Source organism: Phallusia mammillata, chromosome 6, assembly GCF_965637545.1.
Source record: "Phallusia mammillata chromosome 6, kaPhaMamm4.hap1.1, whole genome shotgun sequence".
Classification (NCBI taxonomy): domain Eukaryota; kingdom Metazoa; phylum Chordata; class Ascidiacea; order Phlebobranchia; family Ascidiidae; genus Phallusia; species Phallusia mammillata.
Genome location: NC_137257.1, coordinates 24510424 through 24532502, shown reverse-complemented (window position 1 = coordinate 24532502; position 22079 = coordinate 24510424). Strand labels below are relative to the sequence as shown.

The 22079-nt window shown below is 38.7% G+C and overlaps 2 protein-coding genes and 1 non-coding gene across 3 annotated transcripts; 1 reads left to right on the top strand and 2 right to left on the bottom strand.

Moving 5' to 3' along the window:
- Positions 1–347: 347 nt before the first annotated feature.
- On the bottom strand, positions 348–12979 carry LOC145233566 (uncharacterized). Its single transcript, XM_080098321.1, has 14 exons — positions 12477–12979; positions 12226–12259; positions 11615–11698; positions 11359–11415; positions 10758–10924; positions 7945–7978; positions 6785–6859; positions 6651–6698; positions 4905–6215; positions 2234–2305; positions 1307–1542; positions 994–1155; positions 674–835; positions 348–512 (listed from the first exon to the last, which is right to left on the bottom strand). Exons 1-14 carry the CDS (start codon positions 12528–12530, stop codon positions 468–470), a joined length of 2541 nt encoding a protein of 846 aa, XP_079954447.1. The 5' UTR covers positions 12531–12979; the 3' UTR covers positions 348–467.
- A 6179-nt stretch (positions 12980–19158) lies between these two features.
- LOC145234548 (uncharacterized) lies at positions 19159–19875 on the top strand. Its single transcript, XM_080099262.1, has one exon. It carries the CDS (start codon positions 19159–19161, stop codon positions 19873–19875), a length of 717 nt encoding a protein of 238 aa, XP_079955388.1.
- A 1300-nt stretch (positions 19876–21175) lies between these two features.
- Positions 21176–21247, bottom strand: Trnas-gga (transfer RNA serine (anticodon GGA)). Its single transcript has one exon. It is a non-coding gene; the product is annotated as a tRNA-Ser (tRNA).
- Positions 21248–22079: the final 832 nt, after the last annotated feature.

The following is a 22079-nucleotide window of genomic DNA, read 5'->3' as shown; positions in this document are numbered from 1 at the left end:
GTTACGTGTCAACCAATTACGTCATAACGGAAAATCTTCTGTATGACGTCATACTACCAAAACCCTAAAACATCGTAAAATCAAGTTTTTACGTTGTTTACCGAGAAAAAATACACATTTTTGTATATTTCTATTATTGGTATTATAATAGAAATATATTTTTTTCTATTATATAATATTTCTATTATTGGTAATTAACATGAACTGGAGTGAATTGGATTACTATGGTAACGACGTTATCAGAAAATTTTGCCAACTTTTCGTTTTTAGTGAAATTTTAGGAAATAAAATTCTGCTCGTAATTAATTTGGTTTATAAAACTTATTTGCTTAAACATAATTTAACGCTTGTTTCAAAAAATCCTGTTTATTAGAACAAACGTCGCAGATACGAAAAAACAACACAGTTGTCGAAGTAAGAAAATAGCTTTCAGTTTAAATTTCATCGTTGCTGTCAGAATCTTCTGACTAAAACGATCCATCTTCATTCCACAATCCCACGATAGTTGAAAGCTAGAAACACCAATAAAAACATTTAGCAAAAATATTTCTAAAATAACTTTGAATAAAATTCCGAAATGTAAAGAAAGTTGTGACGTTATTATGTTTACGTCACTATTATTTTTAACAGGATTAAAAAAAGTTAAGTTAAAAATCAGAACAGACAATCTTACGGGAAGTCTGAGTCTTTCGAGTTCTTCGAGTAAAATCTGTCTCCCATCATCAGAAATCCCGCAACCCAACAGCCACAACTCCCGCACATTGTTTAAACAATCACAAATAAATCCGACTCCGTCATCACCGAACTCGTTCCAACTCAGATCAAGAGAAAACAGCTGCGCAAGATTTGATGATTATTTGATGCAAAAAAAAAGAATTGACAAAAACGATTTCTATAGTTGAAATGTCACGTGACCAGTGACGTAACTGTGATATAGATTAGACACATTATGTTATCTACTTCCGTGTTATATATTGTCATTAAAAATCTTACCGGGGTTTGGAGATGTTTGATTTCTTCACACAAAACTTTTAAACCAGCTGCAGAAATCCCGCAATTCCTCAACCCCAACTTCCACACATTGTTCAAACAATCACGAATAAATCCGACTCCGCCATCTCCGAACTCGTTGTCACTCAGATCAAGATGTACCATCTGCACAAGTATTGATGATTATTTGTTGCAAAAAATTAATTTACAAAAATGATTTCTATGATTGAAATGTCACGTGACTAGTGACGTAATTGCGTTACAAATTTTCCTGTTTAAGTTTTTTTAAAACAATGAGTAAATATCCAAGACAAACCTTATGTTTGAGTTTCGAGATTCCTTCACAAATCATCTCCAGTGATTCTAAGTTTAGGTTGCAGCCGATAAGATTCAGCATCTCAACAGGTCGATTCAATTTCGGGAGGATTTGAACCAAGGCGTGAGCTGTACTGGATGTGATGGGGGTGGCGTTGAAATGAAACTCCACAGGAAGAAACTTCGCAAGAGAATCCTTCTCATCATCTGAGCATTCTTGTAGGTCACTCAGCAGATCTAACAAAAAAGTTGCAGACACATTAAAATGTCCAGTAGAGAACGTGCAACTGCATTTATAGTTGCAGATATAACACTTAAAGAGTTCTTGCACTGCTTAGAATTACGACTAAAATACACAACTGGAATTTATTCGTACCATATTATTTTCACATATGCGTGCCTTTTACTGCAAAAAATAGTTTAAAGCAAACGTTAGCTTACCTGGTTATTGGCTGCAATTTTTCCCCAAGGTTTCAGGCAATAATAACTATTAAGGGGGAAAATTTAAAGAAAATTGCGAGAGAAAATGAAACGCGCCCTACCTCTGCAACTCGTGAACTAATACTGATCAGAAATTTTACTGTTTGAGCAAATGTTCTTTAAAAACAATCTTGTATTTGTGACGTAATACAACCTTTGTTGCACTTTGTTATATCACATGTGCCAGTTATCACTGTAATGTTTACACTTTGCAGCAATTCTTACTAACACTTTTTGAAACTAATTTACTTTTCGTGTTTTAACAGTTTAAAGAAAATGAAAACTTGCGATAATGTAAAATACGTTTTTGTGCAGCATTACAATCCAGATGTAAACCTGGATTGCGGACAGAATCGCGAATTCGGGCTTCTACGACCATGCTTACGTGTTGACCCAAATGGAGTCAAAATAACACACAAAAGCAACAAAATTTAAAATGTGTCCTTACCTATCAGTTGTTGCTGATCCATTTCATGTTTCATGAATTCAGTGAGCTCAGTGCAAAACTTTTTAGACTTGCCTAAAATAACAAAGAATTGTTTCAGTTAGCAAAAAATCTAGTTTAAGGCGATTACTAACAGTGGTGCGTGTATCTGTAGACATATTTGCAAAATTTAATGTATTTCAAGAACGGAATCAAAAGTGCGCAGAAATGTGCACGCGAAATGGGCGGATATGTTTCGGAAATGTGCGCAAGTGTTTTATTGCCAAAATGTACAGGCGACAATGTGCTAAATGGCGATACAGGCGACAATGTGCTAAATGTAAGACTTGCATTTGTTGTCGCTCACTTCTCGTTCAAATTCCAAACTTCTAGGGTTCTTTTTTCTTTACCAGGTACAGCCATGGGCGTCGATTCCCGGGGTGGCGGCCTCCCCACTAAAAATCTCTGGAGTGGTAGCCATTATAAAATAGTTATGCTGCCACGCCAGAAATTACCTGGCCGTATTTATATGCGTACATTACAGATATGTGTTCCTTTTATTCAAATGAGCTCTTTCGAATGGTCGGTATATTTCGAGCATGTAAAAAGCAAGTTACGCGAAATTCCTTTTGTTTTTAAACAACGCATGGGGAAAACCCATTTTGCCGTACTCGCTTTAGTGATTTTCGTCAAGTTTGCTCCTCCAGAGCAAGCCTGAACAAGACGTAAGAATGGCATATTTCACGTTTTTATGTGTTCTGGATGTTTCGTTATCTGCGTTATGTTAACTTTTGAACCACACTACTTCGGATAAATAACGCTACCCAGCACGATATAAACTCTTCCCGCCACTAACCAGTACATTGCTGTGATTACATCGCTAACGCATTGAGACATCACAACTACAAAACTAGATTGACGATTTGTGATGTGACTTTCACAGTTGTTACGTCCAAGTTAAGCCAGATTGCGTACAAAGTATTATGTGTGTTTATACCCTGTCAATATCCGCGAAATGCCATCTACAAACCTTAACGTGTATCGTAGTGTGGTTTGATCACATAAGGAACTGACCAAATTTTGCCACCCCACGAAAGAAAATTTATGCTAAAAAATCGACGCCTATGGGTACAGCTGGTACGATTTTGCTAACTTTTTATGCATTTACTACCGCTAAATTCTCGCAGCTGTGTCCTGTACTTTTTATGCCACTTTGTCATGATGCACTATTTTGTTGCGCCAAGGTGTACGTGAATAAAATACATTTTCTGCAGGGAAGGGAGCCGATATTAGACACTCTAAGAGGAAAATTTCATTTCCAACGTATACTTACGCTACACGATATGGCAGAAAAAAGCAGATCGCTGCATGAAATTGTTTGAGTTGCCCTGGACTAAATGCCTATTAGCGGAACAACAAAAGGCATGTACATGTAGCTAAAATTAGTTAGTGGTAGAGATGTATAAAACACTAGAATTGCCGAATTTATTCGGATAAATCGGCCATTTTTGCGAAAATTCAGTTTTGGCCGAATAATTAATTGCAATTTGGCAAAACCAAATAAGTAAAAAAAAAACACAAATTCAAAGCGTAAAACGTGTCGTTTTTGCTTCATCAAGTTCATAAAGTTTTTTGCTTCTTAAAATAAACACTCAAGAATAATTGTGGGTAGTTGTTATGTCACATAATGATGGTCAACCGGATGTAAATTGTAGGAGCTCAACTTTTATTATAGCTTAACGGCGCGAAATTTTCAGCAATTGTTTCATTTCAAACGTCCAGAACGCAATACCGGAGTAAAAAATAATGGTATTTCGTTCCGTTCCGGTATTTTGAATATCCTTTATTATTTGTGTATTTGAGCCTAAAACTATTTATTTCGTTCCGGTATAACGTTCCGTTCCGGTATGAAACATTGCTAAAATAATAATAAAATACAACTATTCTGTTGTGTAGCACCACTGTTTGTCTGGTAGCAACAATTCTGTTTTCATATCAAACGCGTAGCTTTAGACTTCGCGTCTCGTCGGTGGATTCGGATATTCGGTTTCGGCCGACCCCAAATTAATCAGATTCGGTACATCTCTAGTCAGTGGATCCTCGTACGTACAGTAACATAAAAAAAACCTTGTCAAACGAATTTTATATGGCGGTTGATGCTAAAATATGAATCAACTGTAAATTTATATATTGGAAATCTGCATTAGCGAGATGTAGCAAAGACTATTAGAGGTTATTTTAGAGGTGCAACCTTACGTAAAAAAGTTTAAGAAACACTGGTTTAAACTTGAGGACTTAAGCCTTTAACCGGAATCTGTGCGGGGACCAGTGGGCCAGGATCGCTCGCCAAACCAGATTAAAAAAAGTTAAGGCGGGCTTAAAATTGAGGCCCAAACCCTCAACTTGAATCAAAAATTTAGCTCGTTTCATGCAAACTGAAACCTAAACCTGTCCCATTTACAACTTCCATCTCCGAGAAATCTCCACGCAGAAAATTCAACAAATAACTTGAGGCTCAGACCATAACCCTATAGCGTTGTTAACTTATTGGATCAGCAGTGTCCTGAAGGTTCACTAATAGTTGCATGTGTTAGTAAATGATTTTTTGCTCCTACTTGTTGTTTGTGGCCCCACTCAAGTAACTGCCTGTACACTTGCGAGCCCCGCTTTGTTAATAAACGAATATTTTGCTTACCTTGTTTGTGGTCACCTCCAAGCAAAAGTCCACATATGAAGCGTCGAACCATTGACCAGTGACTTCTGTAGACCACCTCGTGAACGATGTTGTTGAACTCTGAATCAGGCATTTTCATGCTGATGTACATGGCGACAAACATTTCTTGCAAAGACTGATGTATGAAGTAGAATGTTGCCTTGTCTCCATCGAACAGGTTTGTCCATGAAGCAACCTTGATGACGAAATCTTGTACATTTGCATCGTCCAAACCAGTCTTTTTCAAATTTTCATTATTAAACACAACAGTTTGGCGACTCATTCCGTCGTAAGCCATTCCACCAAGTGGTTCGATAAGTTCGGGAAATTTCAAACCTTTTTTGTAAACAGAGTTTTCTAATTCGTGTAAAAATTGTAAGAACACATTGGTTATTGTGTTAAGTTTATCAACATTACCACTCAAACCAGCGTAAACCACCAATTGTAACAGCAATGGGTTGTGACAAAGTTGAATTAACTGCGGTGCATTAGAGTTCCACGTCTTCCAGAAATGGTCTGCTTGATCCCCGGCGAATGCAAAAAATAGCTCTCGCATGCCGTCTGTTGGAAGATCCTCAATAACAACTGTGACTTTTGGGCGCAGATGCGGTGGAATCGAAAGAATTGCATGAGGCCGGGACGTAAAAATTATCAGGGATTTGCTAAACAAGTTTTTACAACAGAGATTAGCAACAAGCTGCTGAATCGGTGAAGGTTTTTCATACGACATATCGGCTTGCTTTACGTTGCTTAGAGACAACGACCATTGATCGTAGCCATCTAACACAAAAGCGCATTTCTCCTGATTTTTTAACATCCATTGAAAGGCATTATCTTTAGTCGTTTGGTTTAAATCTTTGAAGGGAAAATCAATGAGTAGCTGCTGAGGAGTAAGAACCGTTTCATAACCTAGATCCATAAATCTCAGAAAAATCACCAGAAAATGCGCAGCTCTTTTTGGCAAGGCCAATCTCTTGGCAAGTGTTGTTTTTCCACAGCCTGGGGGACCAATTAGAGCCATAAAACCGATGCCCATCATAGCTGTCAGTAAATTATGAAAGTCAATCTTTTTTGAAGCATCAAACTTTTTGATCTCTTTACCCACTGTGGATGGATGGAAAGGCTCCTGTTTGGGCGGATTCTTGATATTGAAGATGTTGCTTTCAGCCAAGCTCTGATAAACATCAGGAAGTGCCGACTGACCGACAGTCAAACCAGGGATAACTTCGATGGGTTTAAGTTTTTCCAATTGTTTCTGTTGTATTTCCTTTGCAGCTTCTTCTAAAATACTTTCTGTGAACACATTGCAGCAAAGTTGGTGTAGTTTCGTGAGGTATGTATGTTAGAAAAGTATCATATTGATTAAAGGCCAGATTTCACTGGGTTTTTAATTTAACTTTGGTTTTTACTTCCAACCACAAACATAAGCTTAAACTAAGATTATAATTTTTCTTAGATTACAATTGCTTTAAAATGTATCTATGTTATACATGTGACTTTACAGTGGATGTCATAGTTGTCCAACCTATTAGCAGCATGATTGATTTTGCACAACACCATACATTAACTAAAGGATTATAGAGATAAAACCATCACATTAAGGCACGGCATTCCAAAATGACCACACACAAAATTGTGTTGCCTTTCTAACAACTTAAAGGCAACTTTAAATTGACACAAATAACTTGGTTACTTAACTGATAAAATATGGTTGGCAAGATATATTACCTGCACAAGATTCAAAAGGTTGACTCGATGTTTTGCTGCCATAATGATCTGTAAATCAATATTTTCTTTGAGTTCTCATGGTATTGATAAAAACAACAAACAAATGAACCGTTTTATAAAAAGTATAAACTTACTAATATTGCCAGTATTTGCATTTACTGGGGAGTCATGAAAACTGCAATCCTTAAAATTGTTGTGCACATGTGTTTCTAGAAAAAAAGTAGTTTTCTGATATACTCCAATTTTACATATTCTATATGATATTTACCAATTTACTATACTATACACAATTGTATGTACATGATTGTTCTTGCAAGCAAAAATGAACAGGTCCCCAGACACGTGTTTATGCAGATTTACGGTAAGCCTATGTTATTTGTACATTTTTAAGGACAATTTTTTCACAAAGCATTAACTTAACTTTAAAAGTTTTTGTCCGTATTCTTTTTGCATCATTTTTGTCATATAATTTAAAAAAATCGGTGAAAAATAAATGGGGAAAATACTTTCAGTTTAATCTATTGCTTTGACCTTGATATTGTCATTCAAGTTCAGTGCAACTGGCAAAATTTTAAATACTAAAAGAATACCCTGCTCAAACAATTGTTATTTTTATAAAATATTTCTGCACCATAGGGCTTGTATTTCTACGTTAAAACTGAAACCCATTATTTCAGGTTTTAAAGGGTGAAAAATAGGTGAATTCGAAAAAAAAAGATACAAAATTCTTTAAAAAACCTTACATTGCACCAAAACAACAAATCATGAAACTCCAAGACGCTGTACTTTAGTCAGTACAGCGGTTTTAAAAAGTTTACGTTTGGGGGTCTGTGGGTGAATTGCTGGGCCAATCGGAGTCAAACTTCAGTAGGATCAAATTTGGATTATTAACTAACATCTTTCTAAATTTCAATAAATTTAAAGCAATCTTTCTTAAACCAATGCGTCTCACAAGCCAGCGTCACTAAAATCGATTATTTCGGGGCTTTAAAAAACCTTACATTGCACCAAACACCAAAGCAAGAAACTCCAAGACGCTGTATATTAGTCAGTACAGCCGTTTTAAAAAAATACTTTTGGGGGGCTGTGGGTGAACCGCTGGGTCAATTAGGGGCAAACTTCAGGACGGTCAAATTTGAATTATTAACTAACATCTCTGTAAATTTGAATGAATTTAAAGCACTTTTTCTTGACCAAACACATCTCACAAACCAGCATTAGACAGAAAAAAGAAAAAAAAATACGGACAAAAAAATCAATAATAATCTATCACAAAATGACATAATTCACCTACCTGAATGTTGTTGAACATGTGATGCTTGAGGTTTCTGAAAAACGTTCAAAGTAATTAATTGGAAATATAAGTTGGCGATGCATTTTTTAACTGTAAATTGGATTTTTCATATAATTCTAACCGACATATTCTATGTTAAATTTAATGATTTACTACAAAAAGCATTTGACCTAATAACATTAGCAAAAACAAATGAGTCCTGACACACATGTATACGCTATTTGGTGACAGTATAAGCATCAACCCTTAAAATTTGTTTAATCTTTTTTAACATTTTAATTTTTAGATAGCAAGATCAAGAAAAATACTCCCAATGCTTTGCATATTTAAACATATCTTTGATATTGTTGTCCTAAGCCTGTTTTAAAACATATAAAACTTTTACTCGAAAACCTAGATAAATATACATACACTGACAAATTGGAAAGCCAGGTTGTGGCAAAGGTAAAGCAAATGGTTCTTATTTATGTTTTGCAATGTGTATACATTGACCTGCAGTATGCCTGTTTACTCAAACCATACAATACCATTAATTTGTTTATCATTGAAACCAGCATTGTTTTATATAATAATCACTACAAAGTTATTGATTCACAAAAAATCTGATTTTTAGGTTGTGGGGACTAACAGAAAATGGTAAAACAATTTGACTGGCGATGGTTTTAAGAGTGGAATAATGAAGTTCTGTTTCAAGGTCTAGGGTTGTACACAAGAGTAATTGAACAACTTTTATGAGGACAGGATTTTACTGTGAACCAGTTTTGAAGGATTCATTTTCTAAAAAAACTAGAATGGTGGCTTTCTGATATACTTCTATTTTAGATATTCTATACGATATTTACCAATTTACTATACATATCATTTGATCTACACATATGGTTGTTTTTGTAAACAAAAAACTAATGGGTCCCCACATGCGTGTTTTTGCAGATTTACGGTAAACAAATGTTGCGGTGATTTTTTAATTCTTAAGAACAAATTTTTAGAAAGCATTAACCCAACAATAAAAAAAATTTGTTTGCATTTTTTTGCACTATTATTGTCGTATGATTACAAAAACAATAAAAAAGAACGAAACAAATACTTTCAATTTAATCTCTTGCTTTGACCCAGATATTGTCACCCAAGGCCGGGTTTTAAACTCAATTTTTTTCTAGAAAGCTGTAACAGTTGTGTTACAGACAATTAAAAGCAATTTGCTGCAAGTTTATACATAACTTTTCATTACACTTTGTTTCGCAAAACGAGTTTTTCATTTAACTTTGTTTCGCAAACGAGTACCATTGACCTGTAGTAACCTTTAGGGTGTACACCCTAAACAACTGTTTGACCTTTTGACACCGTTTTGATAGCACGCCGTCCTTGGTGTTCATAAACACCGTTTGACCTAATATATACATGCCTTGAGTATTTGATTCAAAAAAAAACGCTACGTTATGGCGAAAGAAAGTTCTGAACTGTGTTAGTAATACCTACTAATTGACCTTAAGTAATCCGTGGTCATGCAGCGGCCAACCTGACACTGAACATTTAAAAAAAACTTTTATCTTGCAAAAAAGTCAAGTTTATTTTTTCATATTTAGTTTGTTTAACAAAGTTTTGCTTGACATATACGAAACCGAAGCACGCTTATTAGGTTTAAATCACGTCATAGGTGTGAAACCTTTGCCAAAACTGAAAATGTGAGTGATAACTTAATAAAACGACATAGCATTGCTGTGCAAAACAGCTGATTTCTAATCACCGAAACGACGTCTCGTAAAACGTCTATCCAACGTCAAGCTGAGCCCTGCCGCTCTGCCCTATTATTCGTAAACATACTCTCTTGGGACTTCTGCCTACGGTGTCTTTCTTGACCAAATGAGCGTTAGACACATTTACATTTCGGGGGACTGTGGGTGTGTCGCTGGGTCATTCGGGGTCAAACTTCAGGTGGACCAAGTTCAGATTAATATCTAACATATGTCCAAATTTGAATAAATTTGAAGCACTCTTTCTTTACTAAACGAGTGTTACAAACCATCATTAAAAATTTTACTTTTCGGGGGCCTGTGGGTGAACCGCTGGGTAATTTGGGTCAAACTTCAGGTGGACCAAGTTTGGATTAATATCTAACATATGTCCAAATTTCAATAAATTTGAAGAACGCTTTCTTCACTAAACGAGCGTTACAAACCAGCGTTAAAAATTTTACGTTCCGGGAGCCTGTGGGTGAACCGCTGGGTAATTTGGGGTCAAACTTCAGGTGGACCAAGTATGGATTAATATCTAACATATGTCCAAATTTGAATAAATTTGAAGCACTCTTTCTTGACCAAATGTGTCTCACAAACCAGCGTTAGACAGAAAAAAGAAAAAAAAATACGGACAAAAACAATATGAGTCCCCTTCAGGGAAGGGGACCCATAAATACAGGCAACTGACAAATGTGAGATAACAGCTATAGCCGGGGCAGGGGTCACCAAACTAGTGGCGAGGTCCGGCCTGCGTTTCATCCGGCCTATGACTGCATTTTTTGGTTTGTCAAATCCTACTTATAACTTTACAACATTCAAAATTTAATTTGCTCCCTGTAAAAGTTTTCCTATGATGACATGGGAAATTAATTTTACCTAGTCTTATACAGAATGTTATGACCCTACAAGTAGACATTAATGTTTGGGCACACAAATTACCAGCCTGGATGCAACCTGCAACCATGATATCATAACTGAATATAAAGCATATTGACTAATGTTTGTGCATAATCAATTTCCTTCAACTGAAGTACAAACTATAAGCACTAAGCTAGACAACAAAAGCTGGTAAGGAACCTGGGTTGATGAAGGATTCAATATGATATTGCAATCAGTCACGCTAGTGGATGGCTTGGGTTGAGACTGGACATCTGTCACATTCCATGTGGAGGTGGTTGGGGAGCTTTTTGGCACTAAAGTAGTGGTGCAGATGGGATCCTGTGGAGTTTGCAGGTTGAAAGCCACTGCAAAAAAAAAATAATGTATTTTTATTTAGTATATGAACATGGGGATCATTTGCAATAAAGATATAAATTAAAGAACTACGGTGATTAAGGGTCATTATTTCATGACTGTAGGAAACTTCAGTGTAAAAAACATTAAATTAGTTGCTGCACTCTAATGTTATACAAGGTTTACACATTTGTTTCTTTTAAGCATCAGCAGTGTCGAAAAAACAAAGTGTAGTAATGGAGTAAAACCAGCAGTTTCAATTCAAAAATACACACAAAACAATAACTGCACTGCCTTAAGGTTACTGGAAAAGTATCAATATGCATGATTAGTTCCAACACGAAGACCTACATTATTAAAAACTTCCAACAATTTCATTTTTAACATCATTCAGCTAAACTTGTATTAAAATTTACACGAACCAAAAAGTATAATGTAAACAAACCTGTTGTCTTCTGTCTTTTTGTAGGAGGAGATCTTTCTGACAGAGAGTATCTGTCCACTGCACACATAAAAATATAGTCAGTATGTGTCATGAATCTCTTTCTTTTATTTAATCTGATGTTCTAATATATTTTATAAATCAGGGTTTTTAGTGCAGTAATAGATAAACAATACATTGTGCATTGTGTTCCTACACTTACTAAATTTAAGAATTTTTATGGTTTTCATTATAAAACCGCTTATATATGTTAACTTACTTTGTTTTTTCAAACAATGTTTAGAGGAATTTTGACCAACATCACTGAAAGATGAAATTCTTGTTCTAAGGTCCAAGGGTTTATCTGTAGAGTTTAAGAATATGATAGTACATTGCTCAAAAATATTGTATTTGTCGGAAGGCATAACAAATTGTTCTTAACATTGTTTAGCAAAGCGTGTATGTTGACCAGCAAAAGCCTCAGACCAAATACGTCCCTATATATATGTAACATTGACTGAATCTCTACACAAGCATTTACAGTACATCATATTCAAAGTTTAATGTGTCATTGTTTGTAACACAAAGACAAATTTGTTTAACGAGGTAACATTGTCAGAAGTCACTGACAAACTGAACTGTATTCGAATCAATTTTGAAGAAAAAATGTAGCAATGCAATGTTGAATACTTCTGGGTTAAAAGTACACGACAACAAATTGTTTTCGAAAAAACGTAGTCAAGTATTTAATGTTTAACGTTGGCAAAGGCTGACAACAATTTAAATCATATTCAAATGAATTTAGGCATGTATTCTATTTCGCGAATTCTTACATCAGTAAAACCCACCAACATTTTAAATTGCATTGGAATAAAAATCCCTATGCATTACCTTGCACTTCCAACTGGTCCTGTCTTGAGCTATTCTGAAACATGAATTTTTGGATTAGTAGTAGAAAAACATGCAAAGTGCCTTATGTAACTCTGCTAGTTTTAACAAAATTAATTGATAACTGGTATTGAAGCTCATAAAACATGATACCAGTTTTGTTTGATATCCTTTTTACAACACAAAAATTTAATAGCAATCCGGCTTCGGCTAATTTATAAGATTTTTTTGCAAAAAGACATAAATCTCCTAACCTTGTTTTGATCATCACTAGCTTGAACGCCACCTTCTGTGGTATTCTGCTCCATCAGATGCAAATGTTAAGATTGGCAAATCTAGGTTTCCCCAGATCTGCTGATTTGTAATAATGTGAAAAAAGTTTTTGAACTTGGCAGTTTAAATAGAAGACAGAAAAACACAAATAGCTAAAAGTACAAACAATAGTTTTAAGAATGTATTTCTTAAAATTCTACAACAAAAAATGCAGCATAACCTGGTAAACAGAAAAGGCCACTGTACCGTACAAAAATAAACAAGCTCAAATGTCATTAATTTGGTGGCTCTAAAAACCATGACCATTTAATTGATTGTTTCCGTAACCAATTGTGTACAAAGAGTCAAAAATGATTCAATCAACAACTAATAAACAGAATTTTAATTGCAAGTAGTTTTTTTGCATGCCAAACAGTGCAAAATTTAAAGGTGATGTGATGATTGTTTTAGTTGACATGGTACATCACATACCAGTAATCAAAAACTGAAATCTTAGGCTAAAGTATACTGAGATAATTTTACCCTAAATAATTTCATGTAAAGCATTGAGTATTTGTTTATAAATCGTATCAGCAAGCTAATCATGTTTTGGTTAGTCTGTTGTCAAATCTATGGTATAGTTTCATTTAGGTTTTAGGTTTAGTATAAGCGAAATTAAAACTAATATAAAGTGGTAAGCCATGCGGTTTAAACTTATTCACCCATCCCCCCTAAGCTACTTTAGCAGTTAACATCCATCTACTACACTTTTTCATTGGTAAATAAGATTTTGATGCACTGTCCTGGTGGATTTCATTTTAATTTTTTAAAACATGTTTGTCTTAACCTTATAGGAGACTTCACTTTCTGGTCCAGTTTTATTCTTAGTTGTAAAAAACAAATTTGATATTCCGAAATCCTGCATTTACAATTTAGATGTTAAACTAACCCTAAAACATTTGTTAAAAAATCAAAGATCCCCTCGACCCAACCCAACATTTTTGAGGAACCGAAAACACCAAAGCGGAAATATAAGTTTAAACCAAAAGTGCTTTTACAATTACACCACCTGGGGAATCCCCACATGGTGCTCGTACTTCGTATATTTTAAGCATAAAATTTTAGCTGGGAGAAAATACCCGTGAAGCAGTGGTTCTCCACTGGTGATCGATTATGACTTTTTGGGTGGTCCACTAAAATTGGTCATAAGCTAGAGATGATTGCATAATACAATATGCAATAATATAAAACGCAGGACAAACTAATGTATGACCAAAAGCGTCTCATAATATCCCTCGCGCTCTAAAACCTTTGGACTTGGAAATTTTAACAGTAACTAGAAAAATGACTAAGTGTTTGGATTTAACTTGAAGTGGCTGAACGAAATGTTAACGACTATTTGCAAGAAAATGACAAAGTCTTTTAAATTAACTTGAAGCGCTGGTAAATTTTAACAGTGACTAGAAAAATAACTAAGTGTTTGAATTCAACTTGGAACGCTAGGACGTAGAAAATTTTGCGACAAGCGACAATAAACATATATAGCATGTATAGCGCCCCTGGTTCCGCGGCAAATCAAGCTGGCCCGGCCCGCGCCTGTGTCCAGCCCAGTGCCGGATTAACCATTAGGCAAAGTAGGCACGTGCCTACAGGCCAGTCCAAAAATCCAGGCCACTTTTCTTTGTGACAAGGATTTGGCAACACTGATAATCCTAATTTTTTAGTTGGCAACCCTGATTTTCGGACCACTTATAAAATGTGCCTACAGGCAAGCAGACCCTTAATACGGCACTGGGACAGCCGACTTGATGCAAACTGTATGTACCAAAATAAATGTACAAAATGTATATAGCCAGAAAAGGGACGGCGGGGAAGCGGCAACCGAAATCCGGCAGAAATCCAAGCGACCCATAAGGTATAATTAAAACAAATTAGTTCATCCGTTAATTAAACATAGATAGACTAGTGCCTATACTGTACGGAGCTAGCGTTGGAGCTCGCATTTATTACAATAAATACTTATTTACTTAGGTTTTGGTATGGAGATTAATACAGGTTTAATTCCTTTGTCTTCCTTGCAACACCTATTGTTAATTGCTGTTAATGTTAATTACATTCTATGAATATCTCAAGCAGCCTAACGTCTATATCGCAGGGTCAACCGAGCCCCCAAACGAAGAAATTAGTTCACAGGCCAGGGTCTATCAGAGTTTAAGCGAGGCTAGTTTGCCCGACCGCGCTCTCACCCAGAAGCTTCAAACGGATTTATTAGCATTATCTTGAATACCCGCGCAAACCTCCGCACACTCAGTTACAACGGTTTTAGAGTTTCCGTAAAAGCCAATCTTTGCAACGACAAAATCTAACGCGTTTATGTCACAACAAAAGGCGCAAACGCTAAATTAGTACTTCACAATAGATCCAAATTGACCTGTTATTTCATGATTCGGTGATTGTACGCAAAAATGCGTGCCAGGGTTTAGACCAGTGATTCCCAAACTGTGTGTCGCGAAATGTCTCCTCTTACATCTCCACGTTTGGTTACGCATGATTAACTTGTCTCGCTGTTCCCCTGCTATGACGTTATAATGGCCATGTCCGTAACCGTAAAGTTGGAAGGCTTTTGTCTGAATGTTGCAATGATTGGTTTATTTTACTGTACAACGTGGTCGAGTAAGGTGATTTAATACTGCATTAGGTAAATTCGTTTGTGTTGCATTTTTAGAGACGAATAAGGCTAAATTAAATATTGTGACGACTGACTAATTAATCTTCATGGGAAGGCAGTTTACCGTGATTGTCGGTGAGTGTTTAATTTGAATTGTGACCTAAATTAATTCATGGCGTTTATGTGTGACTTATGGCATGATGTATTTTCCTATGGTGATTGCAGCGATTGTTTCATCGTCTTGCAACTGTTGATACGTGTACTGTACCTGTTGACCTGTGTCGCAAAATAGATAGTAAGTTATGCATTGGCATTTTTGTGCGTTGACATATGTAAATGTGTTTCGTTTTCTTGTTTAGAAAACCGTTCCCGCCTTCGTTCCCGTTTCGTTCTCAACACTGTTTCTGTCCGTTCCTGATTGTGTACGACGTTGTGGTTGTTGCCGCTGTTGTCGTTGTGGATTATTACATGTGACTCAGGAAGTGTGATTTGTGTGGGAAAGGGCGGGGCGTGTTTCAACGTGACAAACCCCTTTGTGAGGCTCAGCCTTGCAGGTTGGCCGTTCAGAGTCTAGATAAAGAAGTTTTCAACTATTCCTTTTTGAAGAGAAGCTTCTTTGCTCGTCGGAAAGAAGCTGTCGCTCGATAAAGAGAAATGAATTACGACACGACTGAAGAGGATAAGGGTGAACAACTCATCAAATTGCAACGTTCATTGCAAGATGCCTACACCCGAACAGAACGATTAATGGTCAGTCCCAAAATCTTGGTTTGTGTGCATTCGTCGGTGCGAATTGTCGATGGAAGATACCGACTTCTTTTGCAGCATATAACTTCCAATTTATCTGAAAATGAAGATCTTGATAAGGATTTGTTAAAGCGATACGCTGAGGCGAAGACTGAGTTCGATGCCAGGTTTGCTGAATGGATTGAAAAGGCCCAGCATTCTACGTCCCTGCCGCCACCAGTTGGTTCAAAAAAGTCGGCAAAAAGTTGCACTTCTAGTTGCCCTACTTCTGCGAGTGGAGTTCCAGCGTCCGCAGAACTGAAGCACGAATTAAGTTTGAGATGGCTCGCGCAAAACTTCGTCAGCAGGCCAAAGAAAGACAGGAGGAAGAGAATGTGCGACGAAGGAAATTGCGTGATGTAGAACGTAAGTTGCGTGATGTAGAACGTAAGTTGCGGGATGAAGAACGTAAGTTGCGGGATGAAGAACGTAAGTTGCGTGATGAGGAACAAAATTTGCGTAATGAAGAATAGAACTTGCGCGATACAGAGCGCCAGTTGGCTGCCGACGCCGAAATTCGCGAGGTACAACGTCAAGCCGAATTAGCCGAAATCGAAGCTCGCTGATGGGAAGGTAAATTTGAAGCGGAATTCGTTTGTCCGCCAACCGTGGAGAGGCCTTTTGCACAAACGGTCTACGAATGTCCAAAACCTGTACCGCGTTGTGATAGCCAGGAGCTGCCTAAAGTAAGTCATCAGCCTCCTATCTACGCTACTCCGCAATACGATTGTCAAAATAGGAATAATCTCATAGTAGCGCAGGAACCTCGCTACAGCTCTGATGAGCGTTTTCTACCGCGTTCGAAGATAATGTCATTTAACGGCGAACCAATGGAATACTGGACGTTCATTCGCAACTTTGAAGCGCGCGTTGTCACTAAAGTTCACGCTGACGATTTGCGTTTTGTTTACCTGCTGCAACATTGTGATGACAAAAAAATTGATCACTTGACGAAAAGGCCAGTCGAGGGTTACCGACAGGCACGTCAAAAGCTCTTTCATGAGTACGGACAGCCGCACATTATCGCAAATGCCTGTGAGCAGCATTTGAAGAAGAGTCCTCGCTTAAGAGGAGATCAACCGGAACGACTAATGCAGTTTGAAGATCTGCTGGAAAATGTCTCACTACACTGGCAGCAGTGGCGTATCTAGGATCGTTTTTAGGGGGGGGGGCAACAATATAAAATATATTGCGCCACCTTGCGGTGACAAGTACGCCACCTTGTGGCGACAAGTGCGCCACCTTGCGGTAGACTGTATATACCTCTCTGTTAGCACCTGTTGTGCCCACTAAACTCGCAATATCAACTAAATGTTGGTTAGCCTAAGGCCCTGTGAAGCCCTTACTCTTGCTGTAAGTAACGAACGTTATAGTCACGATTCGATCGTGTTCATGTAACACTTTTTAACACTCGGCACAGTTGTTTCTAACAGTGGTTGCCTCTTAATCATATTGTGAATTATCTTCTCTTGTATGAGTGTGACGTAACAAAGCTATTATAAAAACCCATTGTAACGTCATACGCGCAGTTGGACGCCAAGTGGCCTGGATTGGCATGCATTGTTTATTGATATGCGTGACGAGCATCAATGCCTTACGCACATTAAACAAAATAGCGCATATTGCTATTCACAGTTTTGTCTGAAATTACAACATTTAATACTAAACCAGCCGGTCAAAATTTCTTGAGGGGGGGGCCATGGCACCTTGTCCCCCCCCCCCCTAAATACGCTAGTGACTGGCGGATATTGATTAATCTGCCGGTTTTAATTCACTTGACACCATGCTGCAGCTCATTGACAAGTTGCCATATCGCTTGCAGGAAAGATGGATAGAGCGATTAGTCGAAGTTCTACATCGCACTAATCGTGAAGCCGGGTTTAGCCACATTGTTCAGTTTGTTTCGGAACGTGCTGAGGTGGAAAGTTCCCTCTACGGAAGTAGGATTATGGGATCTAGGCGCGACAAGGAACCTAGGCCACCGATGAGAATGCCAAGAGCGTCTGCCTACGTTGTGAACCCAGTGAAAGTTCGACAGCGTCCGACACAGAAGCCGACTACCTCCGCTACGTGTCTGTTCTGTGGTAAGGCTCACGATTTGCCCAAGTGCTTTGAGTTTAAACATTAAACGTCCTCCAAACGTGTGGAATTCGTCAGTCGGAAAAGATTGTGCTTCAGATGCCTTACTCCAGGTCACCGTGTTAGACGATGTAAGGCGAGAACTGCCTTCGAAGAAATGGACAAAATGGCAACCAAAGGTTGGTTGAAGCCCTGGGCATGAAATTTGAAACTAAAGAGATTGTTTTGCAAACACTGACAGATGAAGTCAAAAAGCATACGGCTGTTTCTGTGAGTTTTCCTGTTTCTCCAGTAGGTGGCGGAGATGATATATTTCTCCCTAAAGTAATAACCGTTGGTGAAATCCCTGTTCGTCCTGATCCGATTCTTAATAAAGAAGCAATAAGGGGTGCCCCACATTTACGTGACTTGAATTTTCCCTTGATCGAGAAAGGAACTGTAACAATGCTGATTGGTCTGGATAATCCAGACGCCTTGTTCGTTGAGTAGATGCGTCGTGGTCCAAAAGGAAAACCGTTTGCTGCCAAGACACCTTTTAGATGGACATTATTTGGCCCTTCACTCCTTCCGTGTGCATCATCGTGGTATCAGATAAACTTCGTGAAGTCTAGAGACAGCTTTTTACAGAAGCAGATCTCTAGTCTGTGGGAGACAGATTTCGGGGACGAAACTGCTGTTCTAGATTTCCCCACGTCGCGCGAAGACAGAAAGACGTATGGTATCATGCAAAATGACGTGAAAATAGTGGAAGGTCACTACGAACTGCCGTTGTCGCCGTGGAGAAAAAGCTCAGCTTGTTTACCAGATAACAAGCCAATGGTCGAAAGACGACTGACGTACTTGAAGCGACGCCTGGAGAAGGATCGCTCACTAAAAGAAAAGTACGTGAGCACAATGCAGTCCTACCTCGAGAAAGGGTACGCAAGAGAGATACCTCCAGAAGAAATCGAATCTGTTAATGGTGTTTGCTGGTATTTATTCATCCCCGTAAGCTAGACAAGGTTCGTGTAGTTTTTGATTGCGCTGCAAAGCACAAGGGCGTTTCCCTCAATGATGTGCTGATGCAGGGCCCGGATCTCGTAAACAGTTTGGTGTGTGTTTTGACTCGATTTCGCAAAGAGCGGAACGCTTTGGTGGCCGATATAGAAACGATGTTCCACCAGATTCGTGTTACCCCTAAGGACAGGGACGCCTTGCGATTTCTGTGGTGGCCTGGAGGTGATTTGACAAATGAACCAACAGCGCATCAAATGACTGTGCACCTGTTCGGGGCGACTTCATCCCCTAGTTGCGCAAGTTTTTGCTTGAAGCAAACAGCGTTCGATTTTGGTCAAGATTTCAATGCACAAGCGTCTTCGGTCGTCAGAAGAAATTTTTACGTGGACGACTGCCTGACTTCGGTTGCATCTACAGTGGAGGGAATTCAAATGACCAAAGAGATTTCAGATTTGTTGTCACGCGAAGGATTCCACTTGACAAAATGGCTCAGTAATAACCACAAGATCCTGTTAAAAATTCCTGAAGAAGAGAGGTCAAAGGCAGTGCGAAACAAAAGCTTGAGTGATGACGTCACAAAGAGAGTACTTGGTGTCCACTGGAACGTGCATGACGATACGTTTGGATTTAAGGTCAGCCTTCCTGAAACGGCGAAGACGCGAAGAGGCTTTCTTTCTGCATTGTGTTTGCTGTACGACCCTCTTGGATTTGTTGCACCGTGCACGCTTGGAGCCAAATTATTACTCCAAGATTTGTGCAAACGTCGAGTTGGCTGGGACGACTGCATTTTAGAATCGGAAGTAACACCATGGAGCGAATGGCTTGGGTGTTTACCGAAGATTCATGACCTTTGTCTTCCTCGTTGTTTTTAAGCCCGATGTTGGGAGTTACACCACTTTGCAGATGCTTCCTCCGTGGCCTACGGAGCTGTGTGTTATCTGAGGATAGTCGACGTCGGTTCGCGTGTTCACTGTGTGTTTCTTGTTGGCATGTGTCGACCAGCGCCACTGAAAACAGTGTCAATTTCTCGACTGGAACTGACAGCAGCAGTTTTATTTTATGAAGCTAGATGAAATGATGCAACGAGAGCTTGGCATACCAGTACATCGGTCTGTGTTCAGGCCAGACTCCACTGCCATCCTACAGAGCATCACGAATTCGAGGAAAAGATTCAGTACGTTTGTTGCTAATTGAACTACAAAGATTGAAAGGCAAAGCGATCCCTCAAGCTGGAGACATGTTCCTTCAAAGCTCAATCCGGCGGACGAGGCGTCACGTGGGTTGACGTCCGAAGCGTTAGTGCAACTGGCCGCTGGTTGCGCGGTCCGCAGTTTTTGTTGGAGTCTGAGGATCACTGGCCCGTGAGTCCGATTGTTTTACCCGACTTACCTGCTGAGTTCAGTACCGTAAAAAAGCAGAAGTCTCCATACATATGGTTGTAGAAAAGCAGTCCATTGTTGAGAGGATCATCCATCGGTACTCTTCGTTGCATCGTTTGAAAGAGTATCGCCTGGCTGTTTTGATATAAGACTTTTTACTGTCGCTTGTTCGGCGTTACAAAGCTGTGGTGGATTGTCGTGGATCATTGTCCTTTGAAGAACCGAACTAGAGTTGATAAAATATGTGCAGCGAAAGCATTTCAGCCCTGAGCTTGCTGCTTTGGGGAAGGGCTCTCTTTCGAAGACCTCTGTAAAACGTCACATGTTCAATCTAAATCCAATTGTCACAGTACGTCAGGCCCATTGAAGGCGCTATACCGTATCAGCCGGCCACCAAGCATTCACCACCATATGGCAAGGCGTAGGCTAGAAAAATCTAGCCTGCGGTGGGATTCAAACCCACGACAGGAGTCTTTCCGCGACTCGCGCTCTACCAACTGAGCTACACAGGTTCAGTGGAGAATCCGCCGAAAGTCGAATCACAAGCACCGTTGCCTGCCTCGTATGCTGCACACGTCAGCTTCGTAGTAGGGGATCGCCAGATTGACCAGTATCAGTTAAGATGAACATAAATTCATAACTGGGATCAGCCCTGAAGCGTCTATGCAGACCATCGATCACGGCACACTCATATGTAAATCACAGTACGCCAGGCCCATTGAAGGCGCTATACCGAATCAGCCGGTCACCAAGCATTCACCACCATATGGCAAGGCGTAGGCTAGAAAAAGATAGCCTGCGGTGGGACTCGAACCCACGACAGGTCTTTCCGGGACTCGCGCTCTACCAACTGAGCTACACAGGCTCAGTGGAGAATTCGCCGAAAGTCGAATAACAAGCATCGTTGCCTGCCTTGTATGCTGCACATGTCAGAAAACAAGATTTTTGTTTTAATAAAAACAAAAGTCAAAATCAGTCGAACCTGAGCTTAACCCGAACCCACCGACTGGCTTGAGCGGGCAATTTCATTAAACCCGAACCCGAACCGCTAATTAGGATTTCCTAAAAACCGAACCGAAGTTGAACCCCGTATTTTGTTATGAGTTGGATCGAACCGGAACCAAACCAATAAAAAAGCAGTCTGTTTTGCATTTTGTGATTTTTGTTCGAAACAGCGCACTGAAAGATACGCAAGATAACACATATAGGGCGTGTCAAAAACAACTGTGCACAATCAAACAAATAAAAATTTGAACCGGTTCAAAAACCGCAAACGGTTGGGACCAAATAATTTGGCCAAACCGGAACAAAACCCGAACCCAAAAATCTACACTATTAAAAACCGGAACCAAGCCCGAAGAAAACAAACTGAAGTGAACCCGAACCGTACCTGAACCCATATGACAAGCAGTTCAACGCCCTAGTCAAAATCATAATACAATATACTTTTCTGCTTCCTTTATTTCTTACTATTATTGGCTGAAGCGCTATTCAGAGTTTAAAATTGATTATTGTTAGTTGCAGTAAATTTAAGTAGCGTCTCTTTGTAACGGATTCCTTTTCACTACGACATACTTAAACCTAGTAAAAATCCAAGCATTGAAGCGCTAGCATGTGTTTTGCTTATTACATAAGTCAAACACAAATCAACTGTTTCGCCTTTGTAACTTTCTTGCATCCACTGACAAATAAGTGTG